The sequence below is a fragment of the Cloeon dipterum genome, chromosome 2 (assembly GCF_949628265.1).
Source record: "Cloeon dipterum chromosome 2, ieCloDipt1.1, whole genome shotgun sequence".
Lineage (NCBI taxonomy): Eukaryota > Metazoa > Arthropoda > Insecta > Ephemeroptera > Baetidae > Cloeon > Cloeon dipterum.
The window spans coordinates 30,052,690-30,070,152 of NC_088787.1; the positions used below are offsets into that span (position 1 = coordinate 30,052,690).

Sequence of the window (17,463 nt, forward strand, 5' to 3'; positions counted from 1 at the left end):
TCGCCCAGCTTGACAAAAGTCAAGCGTCGATTTAGTTGCGCTCGCAGCTCATGAAAATTTAATGAGACGAGACAGTGCTGAAAGTTCCATCGCAGCTTGTAATTTATCCTTATTTGTTGCACCCTTTCGCAACCGTTCGTTCGACTGCTGCAGCGCAATAAAAGGGTGGTTGCACAGTTATCGGCCCCCCCTGCCTACAATCCAATGGTCGCTGCTCCCTCGGGCCAACGCGATGGAGATAAGTCAGCTCAACGAGAAATTCCTGACGCTGAAATTAGATAAAATCCCGAGCCAAGTCGAGCCGCAGGAGAGATTGCTCGCTTTGAGGGGCGATTTCGTCTAAAAATTCTTTTGTTGGGGTTGCGCTGTTTTGATGGGAATCTCTGCGCGGCCTGTTTGCACTTGGCAGCTCTCAATTGTCCCCAAAATTAGAGTGACCACCACAAAAGCAACCGGGAACACCTTGTTTGCGTGACAGCCCACATCTAGCAAATATTTTTCAAACAAATTCTTACAAAAGAGGAACTCGAACTTTCCTTAAGCGTATGTAGATTCAATTAATCCTAATCACGCTTTTATTTTTTTCCTCAAATTAAGACTGAGTTCTGTCGGTCTGTGCCAATTTAGTTCTGACCAATTGACGAGGAACATAACATCTTCACATTATTTCTGATGTTTTTATATATAGATTATGACAATTTCTTCTATCGACGTAAATTGTTAAAAATAGTTTTCAAATGTATTACTTAGAACCTTTGAAAATGTATATTTATAGCACAATATATGAAACTTTCTGGAAACAACATCATTTTCTGTTATGCTTCCATCACGTCTCAATTCAATGTATTACGTCAAATTTACCCAAAACTAATTTAGGATTCTGACTTTGTGACCCAAGCCAGCCCAAGCTACCAAATCATCAAATTTGTTTAAATGTAAATCGTATTAAATTTAGAAGGTTTAGGGTGCTTAATCATCCTTGATGATAAATAAGTTTTTTTATCTAAAGGAATCGATTTCTCATAATGTACGTGTATACTTGAGGACCATCTCGACTTTATCGACTTTTAAGCCTTCCAATTTGAGCTCATGATTGGATAAAATAAACTTTTTCAATACAGTCAACATTCCATTCGCCTTGTTTATTACACCTGTAAACCCAGGAAGAGCGATTAAATCAGCTTTGGAGATGGCCGATCTTAATTAAACATCGGGTAAAACGGATTATATTTAACACGATCCATAAATTTTCCGCAAATTTACGAGCAAATCGCGAAGGAGACAGCGAATGTAAAAACCAGCCCTGCCGCGCACCATCAGGCAACGAGAACGATGGATGAGACGAGCAAAACACACATACGCGCTCCTTATTGCTCTTAAGCGAGCGCGAGCGTTTCGTTTTACGAGCCAAATAATAGAGCCGTTAAATTCAAACATTGATTGCTGTATTAAATAAATTTATTGCCGCCAATAAAAGTTTGCGATCGCGGCTCATTTTTAATCTTATCTGCATGTCGAGAGCAGTCACCGGGCTTTATTATCGCGCAGACAGACGGCTCGGCGGATCGCACTCACTCAACCCGCACGGCTCGTTTGTCACAACGGTTGCATATCTGCCCAACATACCGGCGGCGATGTTGAGTGCGGTGTGCTCCTCGGCGGCGACGGCGGCGGCGGCGGCACGCTTCGCTTTATTGCACGGTTATCAAGTCGAAACTTAATTTCCAAGCATACACACTCGGTGCCTGCTGCTCTCGCTGTGTAATATTGCCCGGCCGAGACCCACTCGAGTACGGGCCGCACCTTTGATGGCCACGCGACTGAAATTGGATTCGTTTTTATTGCGACTCGAGCTGGCTTTTATTTATGCACTCGAAATCACGAAATGAAATCGTTAAATCGAGCTGTTCCGTTTAAGCGCTTGCGAACATTTCAGTCAAATGCGTTTTCTTGAGTTGAATGAAAGACGACAGTGAAATTTAACGATGATCCCCTTCCAAGATGGCAGGACAGCTTCAAGAGTCAATAAATACGTGAGAAACTTGGAAAACAAGAGTCAAAGGAAAAACTATTTGATTTCAACAAGCCCTAACATTGAATCATCCATTCTTTTTTCATCTTTTTGAGGGGATCCTTAGATAATAATTTTGTATTGGTAATCATTGCATTGATCGTATATCTTAATCTGTCCCCAAGGAAAGGAGAGTTAAAAATATATTTAGATTTTTTTCAATTGAAATTAAAAATATCTTCCTTGGCTGTTTATTTTTCTGTATTTATTTCCTGCTCAACTAGGAACTGAATCTCATAAAGACCAGCAGTCTAAACTGAATGAGCAGGAAATATATATATATATACATATACACGGAAAGATAAACAGCACACTTTACACTGAGGAAACCGTATTTAATTGTAACTCTTATAACTGAAAATATTATTAAATTCTCGAGTGCTTCTGCCAACACCATTTTCACTAAAAAATTGCAGAATCTAAAATAAAAAAACGCATTAAGTTTCTTTTTTAAATATATTAATAGAAAAATAGGGAGCACTTTAGGAAAACTCAAAATTCTCTGAATGCGAGGACAATGAATCCTCACTTATTGAAATGTTTTCACATGCTATCATTGACAGTAATGACTGTTCAACATATGTTGAAACCGCCGATATGTAGTGTTAACGACTATTATGTAGTCGCCAGTTTTAAGCGCTTAATTTTCTCTCATTTCGGATATAATACAGCAACACTCTTGAAATTAAAATGACATGTTAAGTACAACCCAAAATCTGTTTAAATAAATCCCTGTGCAAAAATGACAACATGTACAGCTGGATTTCATTAGAAAAATTAATCATTTTTTGTTAAGAAATAATTATTGAGCATGGAGCTAAATGAAAAATTTGCTTCACTGATGTGCACAATACCAGTATTGAGTTTAAAATCAGAGGGAATTGGTGCAAAAACGCACCGACACAATTCTTTTAGCGGCTTACAAAATAAGGTTTTGCGTAAAATAAGTGCCAGCACTAGTTCCATTCAATTTCAAAATTGGGGTTAAATACATTCAGTACAATCAATGTTCTGAAATATATAGCCTTGCGCTGAGTGAGAAGTGGCCCGGACATGCAAATAGACCCGTCTATCTGTATAATGCATCAAATTATCGCCATCTTCGTGATAGTCGCATGTCTCAATTTCGCTGCCCTTTTATTACACCATCACAAACGAGATGGATTGACGGTGCAATCGTCTGCAATGTGCCTTAATTCCCAGTGTGTCGTGGCCCGTAATTGAGAGAGTCTTGCCGCGTGCCACACACACACACACACACACACACACACACACACACACACACACACCATGCATGCTGAGCGCACATACAAACAGCCGCCACATACAATATAACACATACAGAGCTGGCGCGCGCGCGAGAGAGTAGTGCTAGCAGGTAAAGTGCATGTTCACCTAATAAAAAGGGTCGCGTGATTAAACAATATCCTCGTGTGTCGTTGTTGTTGTTCGCGGTGTGTCAGCAGCGGCGGTCCCCTGCGTGATGTATCGCTTCCGCCAGAGGTCACTGCGGGTCAAACCCTCAGCCGTCGGCGCCGTTGCCTTCCTATGCGTGGTCGGCGCGCAAAACCCGCCGAGACTTGCTTCTGACAGGTCGAATTCCTAATTTCTCCCGGGTGATGGACGAGCATGCTGTTACTCGAATGGCGTTTTTTGCCCGTCGTCCATTTCGCCAGCAGACGACGTGTCGCAAATAATATGGGATGGACAAATCGAATTGTCAAAAGGAATTTGACGTAAAATTTGTTGCGTTTTTAGCCGGGCCTCTATTCTTGTCACGTGCTCTGAGCGAAAATATCGCAAGGTAGACGAGACGAGCTTAAATTATAAAAAAATGGATTTGATTCATGATTTACATATTTTGCGTATTCAATTTAAAACGTTTTACTCCGAATTTGATTTCACATTATTTCAACCCTTTTTTCTCTCCAACTGATCGATAATCCTAACGAATTATTGTTATACTGAAATTCAATCCAGGTTTAAAAGAAAATTTACAAATCAATTAGAAGAATTTCTTAATCTTACAATTAGTTTCAAATTAAACAAACTATTGCACTTTTACAATAATTACAACAATCGCGGTGCACTCCATCATAGAGGCGCAAATGCTTATATTTAAAATGTTTAATTTTTTGACCCCTTATACTTTTTAGTGCCGCAACCCGCTGCACCGAGCACCTTCCTCAGGTGGTCTTTAACTTCATGATTTTTCAAATGTCGCATATCCATGTGGAATAGAGAAAGTTTTTGCGTCTCCTTAAACTGACGGGAAATTGATTTTCTTTTGGGATTATTTACACAGTATCACGTATTCATGGGGAGTCTTTTAGAAAGTAAAATATGGAGCAATTTTCCGCAGTTTTATTGCTGTGTGTGCCACAAGATTTATAACTGGCTTGGTGGTCGAATCTAAAGTACCGTGGAGTCTGCAACTATATGCTCGAAATTATTTAACAATCTGCACGTTTTTCCTACTCGTTCGCATTGGGAGTGATTTATAAAGCCATCCTCATTTTTGCTTCTTTATTCTTTAGAGCGGCGTAACGTTAATATTTACGACGTCCTGCGCAAACTACGAGCAGTTTATCTATGAGAGGGCTATGAAATTTATCAAATTATCAAGCTCTCTTGCAGACAGAATAAATTTGCATTCATACGTTTATAATCAAATATTTAAATTGGGCGTCGAAATTGGGCAATTGCTACGATCTTCTTGAATTTTAAGAAGTTCAAGATACATTTTTCTCCAGACTTAAACTTGATCACGCTAGTGATGGTGAAGTTTAAGACCATACTATGCTTTGCACTTTGCAATTATCGCAGAACCATCAGCTGGAGTTGCTCTCAATCTAAATTAATGCGTCCACGTACACGCTGGAGAAATCTAATTCCCCCTTAAGCAGACCCCGATTGTGTACCGAACGACGCGATGAGCGCATCACGATCCGATCAATATTAGATCGCAACAGCATGCACTACCGCTGTACTCGGGGCGTGCATCCACGTTAAATATTAGATTTTCAATTACCGGCCTACTTTGGAGGGCGCGCAAGGAGAAAGTGCACCTCGGCTGGTCATCAAGCATTCATGAGCTGAGAAAGGCTCTCCAGCCGCCGTCGCCTCCACCGCCGCCGCCACCGCCGCCGCAGCGGCTGCTGCTGCTGATGGCTTTTATTTTGATCGCGAAAGCAGCCCGGCCGGGGGAGCGAAAGGGATGAGCCAGCCAGTCGACATCGTTTGCACGTGGATTATCTATCTGCCGGCGCCACTCACGAATGCATGCAAATTGAATTAGGCACGCCGTCTGCCGGCGAAACGCGCCTGCCTGAACAAACATTTATTATTATTACAAGTCCGGATTCCGCACTGGTGCCGCCTGCTCCACTTGCGATATAGATAGTTGGTCTTTCTCTCCCGTGATTTTTGAGTAATTGCATGTCGTGCTCGAACGCCCGAGTCGCTCGCTGCTCCTCGCGCTCGTTCCGGCAGACCGGTATTTTTCAATTTTGATTTCCACCACTCCATAGTCTGCGCTCGTATTTTAGAGGGCGATTTACATAAATACTGCCGGGTATCTATACTCGGCTGATATAATTTACTCTTTAATTTTGCTGCCGTATTTCCATACCAGTTTAGTGCCAGGTCGTTTCGATTTTCATTATTCAGAGGAATTTATCGTCCTCTGCAGATATTGGGTAATGAAGTCGTACAATACGACATGAAAGATTTCTATAGCACACTCAATGTTAAGCCTTTCAGATTAAGCTCAAATGTCGTTGAAATTAAATATTTTAAATTGCTTCTCAAAAGCTAGGTGCTAGACAAGCACGCAGTTTAAAGTGATTTTAAGATAGTTTGGACAGCGAAAAATCCAACGGAAAATATCCCGTTCATGTTTCAATATTAAGGTCAAAATGCGTTTAATAGGACAAGAAATCGAAGATAATCATAAAGAACAAAATTAATTATTACTAGAAATTTTTGTTGTTGCGTGTGTTAAATATAATTAAACTTAAACGTACGAGAATTTATGAGGAGGTTTAACTTTTCTTCTCTTTATTTTCCTTGGTGCATCCAAGCACAAACTCTTACAATATCAGTGAATTCGGAGTGGCTTAATACAAATTTTGTTTATGATTCAATTAGCAAACACATTCCCTGCCGACGTTTTAAAAATATATCCTTTCACAGATTTAAGTTGAAACCTCAAGGTTTTATTACTTATTTCAATAACCCTCCGAGCCACACGCCATGAAATTTCCCTCTACTTCGGGGTAGCGATATCAATCCGAATATTCTTGTTCTCTTTTTGATTCACGGAAGGGGCTGATAACAAGCCACTGCTTTCTTCTTTCTTTCATGCCCGTTGCCTGATAGAATTAAATGTCTCACATCAGGTAAACGGCCAATTACGCACTGCCATAAGGGAGCCCACGTCAAAGGAAGTCTAATATTTAACAACCGGCGCCGTTTGCCGGAGCAAAAAAGGCCGCTCCCCCGCTCCTGTTTAATGCAATTCGTGGCTAATGAAACGTAATTAATTATACTTTTTATGTAGGCGCTGATACGAAGGCGATAACACGCGGGGTCGCCGTGAGCATGGGGCCAGAATTACGTGATATTGAATCATTTCACGTGTGTATGTGTGTGCTCCGTCAGGCGGCGCACTGTAAACGACACCGCTTTTATTTTCATATATTTACATTTTGACTGCACACGAACGCTGCTTGATAATATAGAAACCCGAGACTGGCGTACGTACATACAGCATGAACCTTTCCTCCGCCCCATGTTGATAATAGTTGTTATTATTCTGCTGGGCAGGCAGTAAACGAGAACGCGACTCAGGTGATTTTGATAGGCAAGCTGCAGCAGGCAGCTCTTAGTGCTCAAAATGTTTGCCAACCACACGGATATTGAGTTCATGAAATTTAATGAGCACGTGTCAAATATTTATGCAACGTTAATTTGTGTTGAAACTGTTTGATATGTACAGAAAATGTTTAGAATTCAAAATTCAACGGGGAGTTGATGAACTGTAGAGATGTGAGTAAAACATAAAACAAATGGGCTATTTGTATTTTAGAAAGATTTTAAATAATAAAATTACAATATTTAACAAAATTTTGACCGAGTCGCCTGCACTGCCTTTAAGGGCACGGAGAAAAGAAAAACTCTGGAATATTGTACTGAAAAAAATATCCGTGGTGCGTGCATGGCTTCCAAGAACATTTTATTGATTGGAGCAACTTTCGATTAGCCTTAAGAAGCGAGCTGAAGGTTGATGCCTTTGCATAATATCATAACAGCGGGGCTCTTTCCATTCCATTTTTACACGTATTTTGCGTATTTTGACACTTTCCTGTAATACATGTAATGTAAATAAAAGCTTAACTTTGCAAGCAAGAGTGTAATGCATATCATAGCAAAAGGTTCACAAGAATAATCGGACAGTTGCCTTGGAGAGCACAGCTCTAACAGGAAATTCAGCCGTCGTCGTTTTCCCCATTTTAAATTACAAGCACGCCAGCTTTTATCGGACATTTGTCAAGTACGGTGCAAGTACAACCTAATTTCCGCTATACTTACGCTAATTTCAGCCTGGCGCGCACCATAGCAGCTCGCTCATAAATTACATGTGCAGAAAGATAATGCCACATTAAGCCGGCCAATAATTTAAAGACAACGAGTCTGGAAAACTTGAGCAAGCGCGGGAAACTGCTGCAGATATATTATTGTGTCATCCATCGCGTTGGCTACGTCTCGACAGAGGCAATAAAATAATACTAACATGCACACATACGGCCCGACTGCGGTACAAGAGAACAGAGATCCAGGGCCAGGCGAGTGCGAGTGTGTGATAAAACGTGTCGAGTGGGAATTTATTACGCCGGCCACGACGGACGCCACTTTTTACCCTCTCGCTCTTCCTTCTCTCTCTCTCTCTCTCTCTCTCTCTCTCTCTCTCTCTCTCTCTCTTTGACTTTATGTTAATTACATTTTTGATTTATATGCCTCCGAGAGCTGGCAAAAACGGAGAGAGAAAGAGAAAGAGCCGCATTAAAAGAACAAGCACAACCAGGGGATACATTCGCTTGCGCGCAGCCAGCTTATTATCTGGTGCACTTAGGGTTTTCGTCCTCGCTCTTAATTGAATACGCCTGCAGGGTGTGCGTGGGGCCAATTATAATTGAAATCCATCATCGCCCCCGCTGTGTCGCAGCGGGAGAGTGGAGCGGACTGGGAGAGTGAGGAAGGAAATCTTACTGACCCCGCAAGCACCTGAAAAAGTTGCAACAGTTGAGTGTCATATTTATAATTTGGCAATCTTTGTTACGAATAATGTTAGATTTGTTAGCTATTGCTTAAAAACGCTTAAAATTACTCAGTGATTCTAATATATGTCTGACCCTGTCAAAGAATTCGATCCATGGCAGCTCTAACACGAGTAATTATAAAATGAATTGATTTATATTCCTATTCTGTGAGCATTACTACTATGTTTGAATTTAAATCAATATCCTCAGGTTTCTGGACGCAAGGGAATTATTAATCGTGCCACCATCTTTTCAGAACAAATCATGCAATTTTACACCGTATGAACCATATTATTGTATTTATGTATTCTTCCTACAAGTCATATACAGTTTAAAATCAAACAAAACAACAAATTAATCTGAAAAAGTATATACGCAGCGAAGAATGCGCTGCAGACATTAGCATTGCTGCAAATACATATTTGACAACAAATGTCATCTCACGCCGCATTTTCGTAAATAGTCTAAAACTGCTAAAAACCTTGCTATCACTGAAAAGTGCAAAATTTAGAATCATATATAGGAAATTAATATGCTTAAATCCAAATTTGTGCAAGTTAGTATATTTTCTACCGAAAATGGTTTGGATTGATTTTTCAACCAAACACAGTTTTTATGTTAATTTAAGGTTCAGTTATTCATTGCAAATTTTTGACCCATTAAATCACACTTTGGGATCATTCTTTGGCAACGTAAAAGCAGCACAGAAAAAATGGAAATGTTACTTCTGTGTTGTGTTTATACGTAAAATTAACTGAGTTCTTTCCCATTGATAGGCTTTAGTGCTATAGGGACTTGTACTACAAAAGATGGGTTTAAAATCCATGTAAAACCGAATAATTTCTAGAAATTAAATAACTGTTTTTAGTTACAGTTACAAGGGAGTATAAAAAGCCAAAATTAACAGCCTGAGTCATCACTTTAATTAGGAAATAAGGAACACAATCTTTGTCCGCAAAACCTTATTTCTCCAAATATATCATTGAATATGAAAATTAAATTGTTACTGAATCAAAATATTAAGCCAAGTTATCAGCAGACTGGAATTATTAAACTGGTGTGGTGAGTAAAATGCATTTTCCCTTTTTATTAAAAAAAGATATGCAAGGATATCAAAATATTTCGATCTCAAATCTCCTGGAGCGATTTTCCCCCATGAAAACATTCCCCTAAAAGTCATTTCTAAGCATGGAAAAACATCCATGCGAAATCCTTTTACTGCGCACTGAGAGCGCAGGGATGGGTTAGGGGGGTTTGCATCTCACTCAGCCATCAGCCGCAGGTAAACACGCACATGATAATGGCAGAGAAAAAGCGGAAGCACGAAGTCGCAAGTCATGTCATTTTTCCACCTGCGGGCGTTTCGCAGGGAGGAAAAACGCAACTTTCCCCCAGGGGCTTAATTAAACAATAACCGGCGCGGCCGGGGCGTGTTTGAGTGAGCAAAAAGGGCTCTCTGCCAGGGAGGGGGCGCGTCTTGCTGCGCCCGGATGATACGCGTGGCAATTGAATCAAAATTGAAAGAGATGAATGAGTTCTCTTTTTGGCTCGTATTTTTTGCACGCCAAAAGCTGCCCTGCCGGCCGACCGGCTTTGCTCAGTGGCGTGTGCTTATCTCAAACGGGCTAACAGGTGCGTGTTGCCAACGTTATCAGCTGCGCTAGGGCGGGATGACCGACGAAATAATCACCATTAAGTAATTAAGCGGTCGCAGGCCAGCCTAGTCAACGGCCGAAATGTCACTGCAGAGAAACTAACAGCACGAGCGAAAATCAAATTTTATAGCCCGAGTGAAATGATAAGGATGGAGCTATGCGTTGTCCTTAATCCTCCATTAAATTAATTTAGCCACATTTAGGCTTTTATTGTTCGCGACAAGCAAAATCAAGCCATGGTTCATCAGCTAATCGTGACTCGGCTCATAATTTTGTAATGATCGATGATCCACTTATTGGATATCAATTTTTAAATGTCTCGAGTTGTTGGATTGGAACATTTTTATGCAATAGTATTGTTTGAAAGATAATCAACTTTTATTTAAAATATATAAATATGGTTCAAATTCCTTTTAAGCCGTATTAAAATTATATACATTTTGTAGCTGAAAAGACTTTTTAATCCATTTGAATCCTGCTGGTTTGAAGTGAGTACGGTCCTCATGCCCGCAGCAATCAAACGGCGCATTGGGCTAGAAATATTGCATTCATTCTCTAGGAACTCAATATTTACCGGCTTGGTGCGCTGGGAGTGCAAACACAATGCCAGCTATATAATTGATCAAATACAACTGACACCAATAAAAGAGGCAATAAGGTATAGCTGCAGCTGTTGCACCAATTGAACGGCATGCCTGGTGCAAATTAGCAGCATTTTTGTCCATCAATCAATGCAGGGGCGCAGCTGCAAAAAGTGGCGTCACCAGTGCAGCAGCGACGACCCACTTGTCTGCCTCGCAAGTTCCAAACTTCGCAATTAGCCGAGTTGTTAGATCCCGGCCGTCTCTTCGCCTGATTTATCTCAATAAGAGTGTGTGTGCGCGCGAGCGCGGAGAAAGCGTGTGCAATCAAATCTGATTAATTTGTAATTCAAACGATTCAGCCGCCGCCACTCGGCGCCGGCTGACTGAACAAATGCATTGCGAACTGCTGACTGCAGATTGATTCAATTAATTCCATGCACGCGACTATTTTGTTCCGATGCGAGAGTTCAATGGTTTCGGTGCGCAGCCGAAGCAATAATATCAGATAACAACCAGATCAAAGCAGTCATGCACACAGGATAAATTATAATCAGCGAGCGATGTGCGCGTCCCCGGAATTGGGTCATTGATTCTGCGCCAAACTGAGGCAGCTCAATTTTAAAACTTGATCTGAATTCATAAATACCTGACGCATTTATTTCACTGAACATTAGTAACCTTTTGAATTTAAAATATGAGGTTCTTTTTTAAATTTGGAACGATTATCATGCAAAGGCAGTGGGAAATTCTCTTAAGACAACTCTTAAGAAGCTACGTTTTGGTCATATTGTGGTACATTTTTCATCTACATACTTTACAACTATGTAAACTATAAGGTCACCTGGTGATAATTGCTCCAAATTTGAACTGACTTAGAGGCAACCTAAAATAAATTTGTCTCAGTTTAAATTTGTAATAATATTAATGTACTGAGTGATAAAAATGCAATAAAAATATATTTATTTATTTGAAAAGAATTGTGCTCGTCCTTCAGAATATTGGTGTTTGTTAAAAATTATATCAAAAAATCCTCAGTGAGATTTTTTCACAATATAAAAAATGACCCATCTACCCAAATATCTCATAAAAATGGTCATCAAAATGTTCACCTCAATCAAACAAAATCTGATTTGTAAAATCAATTCAAGTTTTCATCATTAAATCATATATTTTCTTATTCAAAATGTCCTTAAAATTCCATAGTTGTCAAATCGAGTGATTTCAGGTACTGAATTTAGCCTACATTAGGGCAGGCTAAATTAATCCAGTGAGATCCTTGCTAACGCGTTTAATCCTTCAGAATTTCAATGTCAGTTTAAGTATGCAGAAGAAGATTGTTTAGTTTTGTGTTTGAAACCAGATTTTTTTCACAAGTACTGGGGTCATATTCTTCTCTGAAAATTCGTGGATATAATTCAAGTGTCAAACGCTACGAATTATCCGAAAATCATTAAACCAATCTCCCAGATTACGGCAAAATCGATGCCACAATCCGGATTGAAAGTGGTTCATAAATAAATTAAGTTCGTTCCGGTGCTAGTGGCATTTCACACGCATATGGCAAGAGGAAGCAGCAAACCATTCCATATAGCTCAATTCCCATCGAGCTCTTGTTATCCAATGCCTAGACGTTTCACCCTTTCGCCACTTAACTCTCGTGCATGCAGGAGCCAATTAAGCAAAATGAGGCTCGTGTGTGCACGCGCCGTTGTGTGGCCCACCTCCTGTCAAATGAAAATTGAGAAATAAATGCGATCGTTCGTGCGTCTGTGTTGCAGCCCCGGAGAAGCGGTTCGAGGTGTGGCAGAGCCGCGGTCCTCGCGAAGGCCTCGTGAACATCAGCTGCCTCGCCACGGGCGCCTTCCCCGAGCCCAAGTTGTCACTCTACCCGGACAGGTGAGTAATTAATTAATTAACTCGCTCTAATTAGCCCGCCGGCTAACTTGCCTGCTCTTCGGAATGCTGTACAATCCATCGCGTGTGCTGTTGCCTTGGGGCGGACGGGGAAAATCAGGGCGTTAAATCGCGCCCAAGGCGAGTTTCATGGGCCTCTTTGCTCGACACAACATTTTAAGGAGATGCGGGGGCCTTGATTTTAAAAAAGAATAATGATAGAGTTTTAGACAATTTAATCCAAAATATACAGCTAATTTTGTACGCATTGCACGTCTTTTTACTTAAATAAATACAACATTTCTTGAGAATTAGGTAGAATTCAGATGGGTTTGCCAGCGAATTTTGATTATTATTTTTTATCAAAATTAATTAGACGTAATTAATCTAGGTCTGAAATTCTTCCCACTTTTCCAAAGCTCTGCATAGATCGACAACTAACTTTAAGGAGCCCAGCAGGAATATGGGATCAAAATAAACTGCTCACAGAATTGCCTGTAAAATTTTGATAATTCCAAAATCAAAATCAACTTTTTTAATCCATAAATTTCTGAACAAGAGAATAAATCGAAAGAAAAGCGAAAAAACGAGAAAATTGTGATTTACTATCTCAATTGATTTTCGATTTGAAAACTAAGGACGCCAAAAATGGTAAAATAGAACCGACAATTTCATATGCAATTTTAACTGTCATTTTAATATACTGTATCAATTGCATTTCTTTGAATGTTGAAAAGCGAAAATTTTCATAAGAGCTTTTATTGATGTGAGAAAACAATCGAATTAAAAGATTGAGAACTTTGATTTAAGTCAAACCAGCCGGTTGATTTCACCATTAAAGAAAATAAGTTCAGAAAAACCAAATGGAGTGAGGGACTTGTAAAAATTCTGAAATTATATTTTTTAAATTTCAACAATCCGTTCTTATCTTGACTCCTTGCGGAGTTTCGAAATTTGTTGTGCATTTTGGTATAATTATTTTGAATTATTAGTCTCCTCCTCGGTTAAGACCGATTCCAGAGAGACCCATTGACCAGAAAAGGGTGGTGTGCGTCTCTCTATTCAAGGCGTGCATGTAGTTCGTAGCTTCCCGCATGCAGTGCACTTAAGTGTATTAACAATACATGCGCCGGTGGCGTAAGACGAGCCTTTGTGTACCACCCGCCCGCCTATTACGCCGGCTTTTGTGCCAGCCATTAATGCCGTCTGCGAGATGTGTTTGTAATTATTTAGAAATCTTGGCCCACAACCACCTTTGTGATTGTCGCGCTTGCTGCTGCTGCTGCTTTGAAGTAAGCACGCCGGTCGTTTGCTTGGCTGGACGAACGGATGGATTCGGATCGACCGACAGTGGAGCGCTCGCACCCTCGCTCGGTGCTGCTGACCAACTTTCGGGATTAATTCTAGAAATGATTCGAGCTGAAGTTTTGTCTGCCGCGCCGGAGCGGAAATAAATGCGAGGTGATGGATCGGAGGCTTGATTGATTTTGCTAGCGGAGAGAAATGGATGCAGCTAATTTTGGATTAGAACTTTCGACATTTGCCCCGGCAGCTTTTACGGTTGGGGAGCTCGAGATTAATCGGCGTGAGATACAGTCGAAAGTTGTAGTATCACTTCACAAGCATACAATTTTTGCGTTAAATAATTGTTTATTAAATGTAAAATAGTGAAATTGCACAGACGCCTAAATCCGAGTAAAGAGACGAACTCATTTTGGTTGCTGTGGTGTACTCGATTTATAATGCTTTTTCACAAACCTTTGATGTCACGCATTTTCCCTCTTCCTGTTTTCCAACAACCTCGCATTTTTGTTCGTGGGAAGAGCGAAGGTCCACGTTCACCGTAATTAACCGTTGCGAACACACTAAAGCCGCGGAATGTCCATGTCGGTCTAATTACCATTTTCGCGGAACCACACGGAGTCACCACTGCCGCCGCCGCCACCTCAAGAACAGAACAAACTACCTGACTGTGCCAGCGGCTTTGAAAAGAATAAGTGTGGTCTGCACTCAAAGCTGGGCCGACTAATTATGAGATATCAAAGCGGGTGGCTTGGCTGCCGGCGCTTTTTAAAATCTCAGCCAGCCTGACTCTTCAAGCATTTTTGCCTATTCGCAGTAACTACCGTGTGTGTGTGTGCGCGCGCGCTATATCCTCGAGCACGGTGCTGGCAAAATATTTTTTGTATGCGTCGCCAGGCCTTTGACGAAAATTAATGAAAAAACAAACTCTGGTGCAGAGATCAAAGCAGAATATGGGGGCGGGGTTTGTTAAATGTACACGACAAATGACACACTCAAAGTATAAAAATTCCATTGTGTGTGGGTGGGTATATGGACACAAATATTTTGAACCTCTGATAAATATCCATGCATTCAAAATGGCGTATCTAAAATCAATATTCACAATTTAATCTTAAATCACGACAATTTTATTAACAATACCGAGAAACTCCATGTTATTATGAGGAATTTTAAAAATATTTTCCAAATTGGTCCAACTTTAATTTTTGTTAAAAGTTGAAAATAACGCAGACAATAATTTGTTACTAACACGTTCAAACACAATATTTTATGCATAACTTTTATTTTTAGATTAATATAGACGAGATATTCTCGGAATTGAATTTGCCTACATTTCCTGTCTTCTGCAGAAATATCTGCTAAGCTCCCCGTAATTATCTCCATCAATTACGAAAGGCTGGCTAGAATAAAGAGCGTTCCAACATCAGCTATCGCATATACGTCCCTGAGGCAAGCAAAGCTGAGGTTGAGAATCAAAATGGTTCCACTATAATTATTACATCAAACGCCTGCGGCCTCATTATAGAGCAGTAGAGAAGCGGCTGGGCTTGTCGTTTGCATTGCGTTCTCCCTTCAGTGGATGCTGCTAGTATAAAAGTTGCGGATTGACTAACTAATTCCGAGCTCTCGCTCCAATATCGGCGAACCAATCAGTTTACACGCTTGGACCGAATGTGGGCCCACAAGAGCTTTGTGCGCGGCGGCCCGATGGAGAGCCTACCTATAAATGGAGCTGAATCTGGGCTTGCTCAAAATCAGCGAAGTCTATTAATAATTACGCGATATGTAATAATACATGTACGTGTACGTGTGTGTGTATGCTGCGATTTGCTGGAAACACCCCCACTCCGTGCGGTTAGCGCTCGCGTGTTTTGCTTTATATGGGCGAGGGTTAGTTCTTTGTCTCCGAACGCTAAATGTCACTGTAATGTCAACTTGATGCTGCAATATGTATGTGTCCCGTCATGCGAAATATGACAAAGTAACATTTTGCAGAGGCGCAGCATTTTTAGAATTATTTAAGGTCAGCCGGTCGTGTTTCGCCTAGATTAACACTTTGTTATTGCTGTGTGGCCTAAAATCTTAACTGTTAGTGGGAATTTTAAGCGGCTTTAACTTGCAAGCTGAAGCGTAGCCAAAATATTGAACAATTCCATTGTTTTTAAGTTATACGGACTGGACAAATGATATTTTGGCAAACGTTAAAAATAATTTAAAGAAAATCAATCGTGATGATTTTTTAGTAAATAGACTTAAATCGATTCATGGGCCATTTTTACTTTCCGAAAATCTCCGAGATTATTCCATAGAGATGACTTGAGGTGCGTGTCCTGTGAGATTACTAAATATGTATTGTAACTTCTAAATGACAATGCAAAAAAGTATATATATATTTTCAATTACAGCTAAAACTTCTCGCGTGAATTCTACGAAGAGGATAAATTTGTATGGCAAACACGAACCAAATCAATACTTGATTTTGAAAGTTAAAAAAAGAAATACCCGCAAACTACCCAACCAAGTTAATCCATAATTAAATTTATTTCTCTGAAATTCATCAGTGGCACAGATTATGCTGTGCTACGTCTCAAGATAAACCAAAAAAAATTAGGAACAAAGTCAGGCTTTTTCACCAGGATCCAAAAATCCTGAACACAGCCTATTCTTATTGGGCACAATTTCGTGTTCTTTGCTCGTACAAAGCCTATACGAAAACATCGTAAAGCAAACAACGGGTGCGATGTACGCTGCGCTTCAACCGAACTGTGGCAGCGATATTTGTTTGAAATTCGGCCAGAAGCGGCGGCTGCGTTTTTGCGTATAAGCCCCCACAGGACTGCGAGAGAGATGCAGGTAAAAGCGTAGGAGTAAGAGATATTCCTGGCAAAGTGCGTGCCGCTGAAAGGAGGCGGAATTTTTGCAGCGAAGGAGTGCCACCACCGCCAAAAACGCGGCTTATGCTGCTGCCTGGCTGATGTTTTTGCTGCGCTACACAACAAGGATATTACTTACAAAAGAAGGGAAAGAAAGAGAGAAAGAAAGGCCCTCTCACTCGCGAGCGTACCAGAACCTGATATCTTTTTTAATGGAAGCACGCTGGAACAAGGAGTGTACCATCTTTTTAAGATGTAGGATGCTGCTGCTGCTGCTGCTCCTTTCAATTCGTCTCGCAAGAGCAACACGCCGCCGTCGCACAAAGGGTGTCACTTGCTTGCTTGCTTTTCCCTTTATTTAGTTTTTAGACTAAAATAATGACACGCTACTTTACGCAGCGGACAGCAAATGAAATTTTCGGCCCAGCGTCTCATGTCTTCACTTTTGTGCTCGCTGCGAAACACGATATTTTGCTCTCGTGAAATAATAAGTTGCATCTTTAGAGATGAGACGTGAAACTCAAGTAATCCACCCTTGAATGACAAAGCAGCAGAAGCTCGAGGTAATTGGAGCTACGACGACGTGCTACTTTCTGTACACAGCCATTACAAAGGATGTGTCAAACAGCTCTGGATTTAATTCCTATAATTCGGGATTCAATTGTAGTGTCTGTTGCTTTCATGGGACTTGACGAAATTAAATATTCAAATCTAGTGGAACAATTTCAACAGTTTAACTAAACACCGCGCTCAACCCTCAGG

At 40.6% G+C, this 17,463-nt stretch overlaps 1 protein-coding gene across 4 annotated transcripts in view; it reads left to right on the plus strand.

The window, feature by feature from the left end:
- Window positions 1–17,463, plus strand: part of LOC135935697 (uncharacterized) — a 266,355-nt gene that overhangs the window by 83,692 nt on the left and 165,200 nt on the right. For all 4 annotated transcript variants that reach the window (XR_010574243.1, XM_065478220.1, XM_065478221.1 and 1 more), the window contains exon 4: window positions 12,409–12,526. Coding sequence is in view for 3 of the 4 variants with exons in the window: in XM_065478220.1 (XP_065334292.1) it covers window positions 12,409–12,526 (118 nt within the window). In the remaining variant the exon portion in view is untranslated. The remainder of the gene's footprint in view (window positions 1–12,408; window positions 12,527–17,463) is intronic.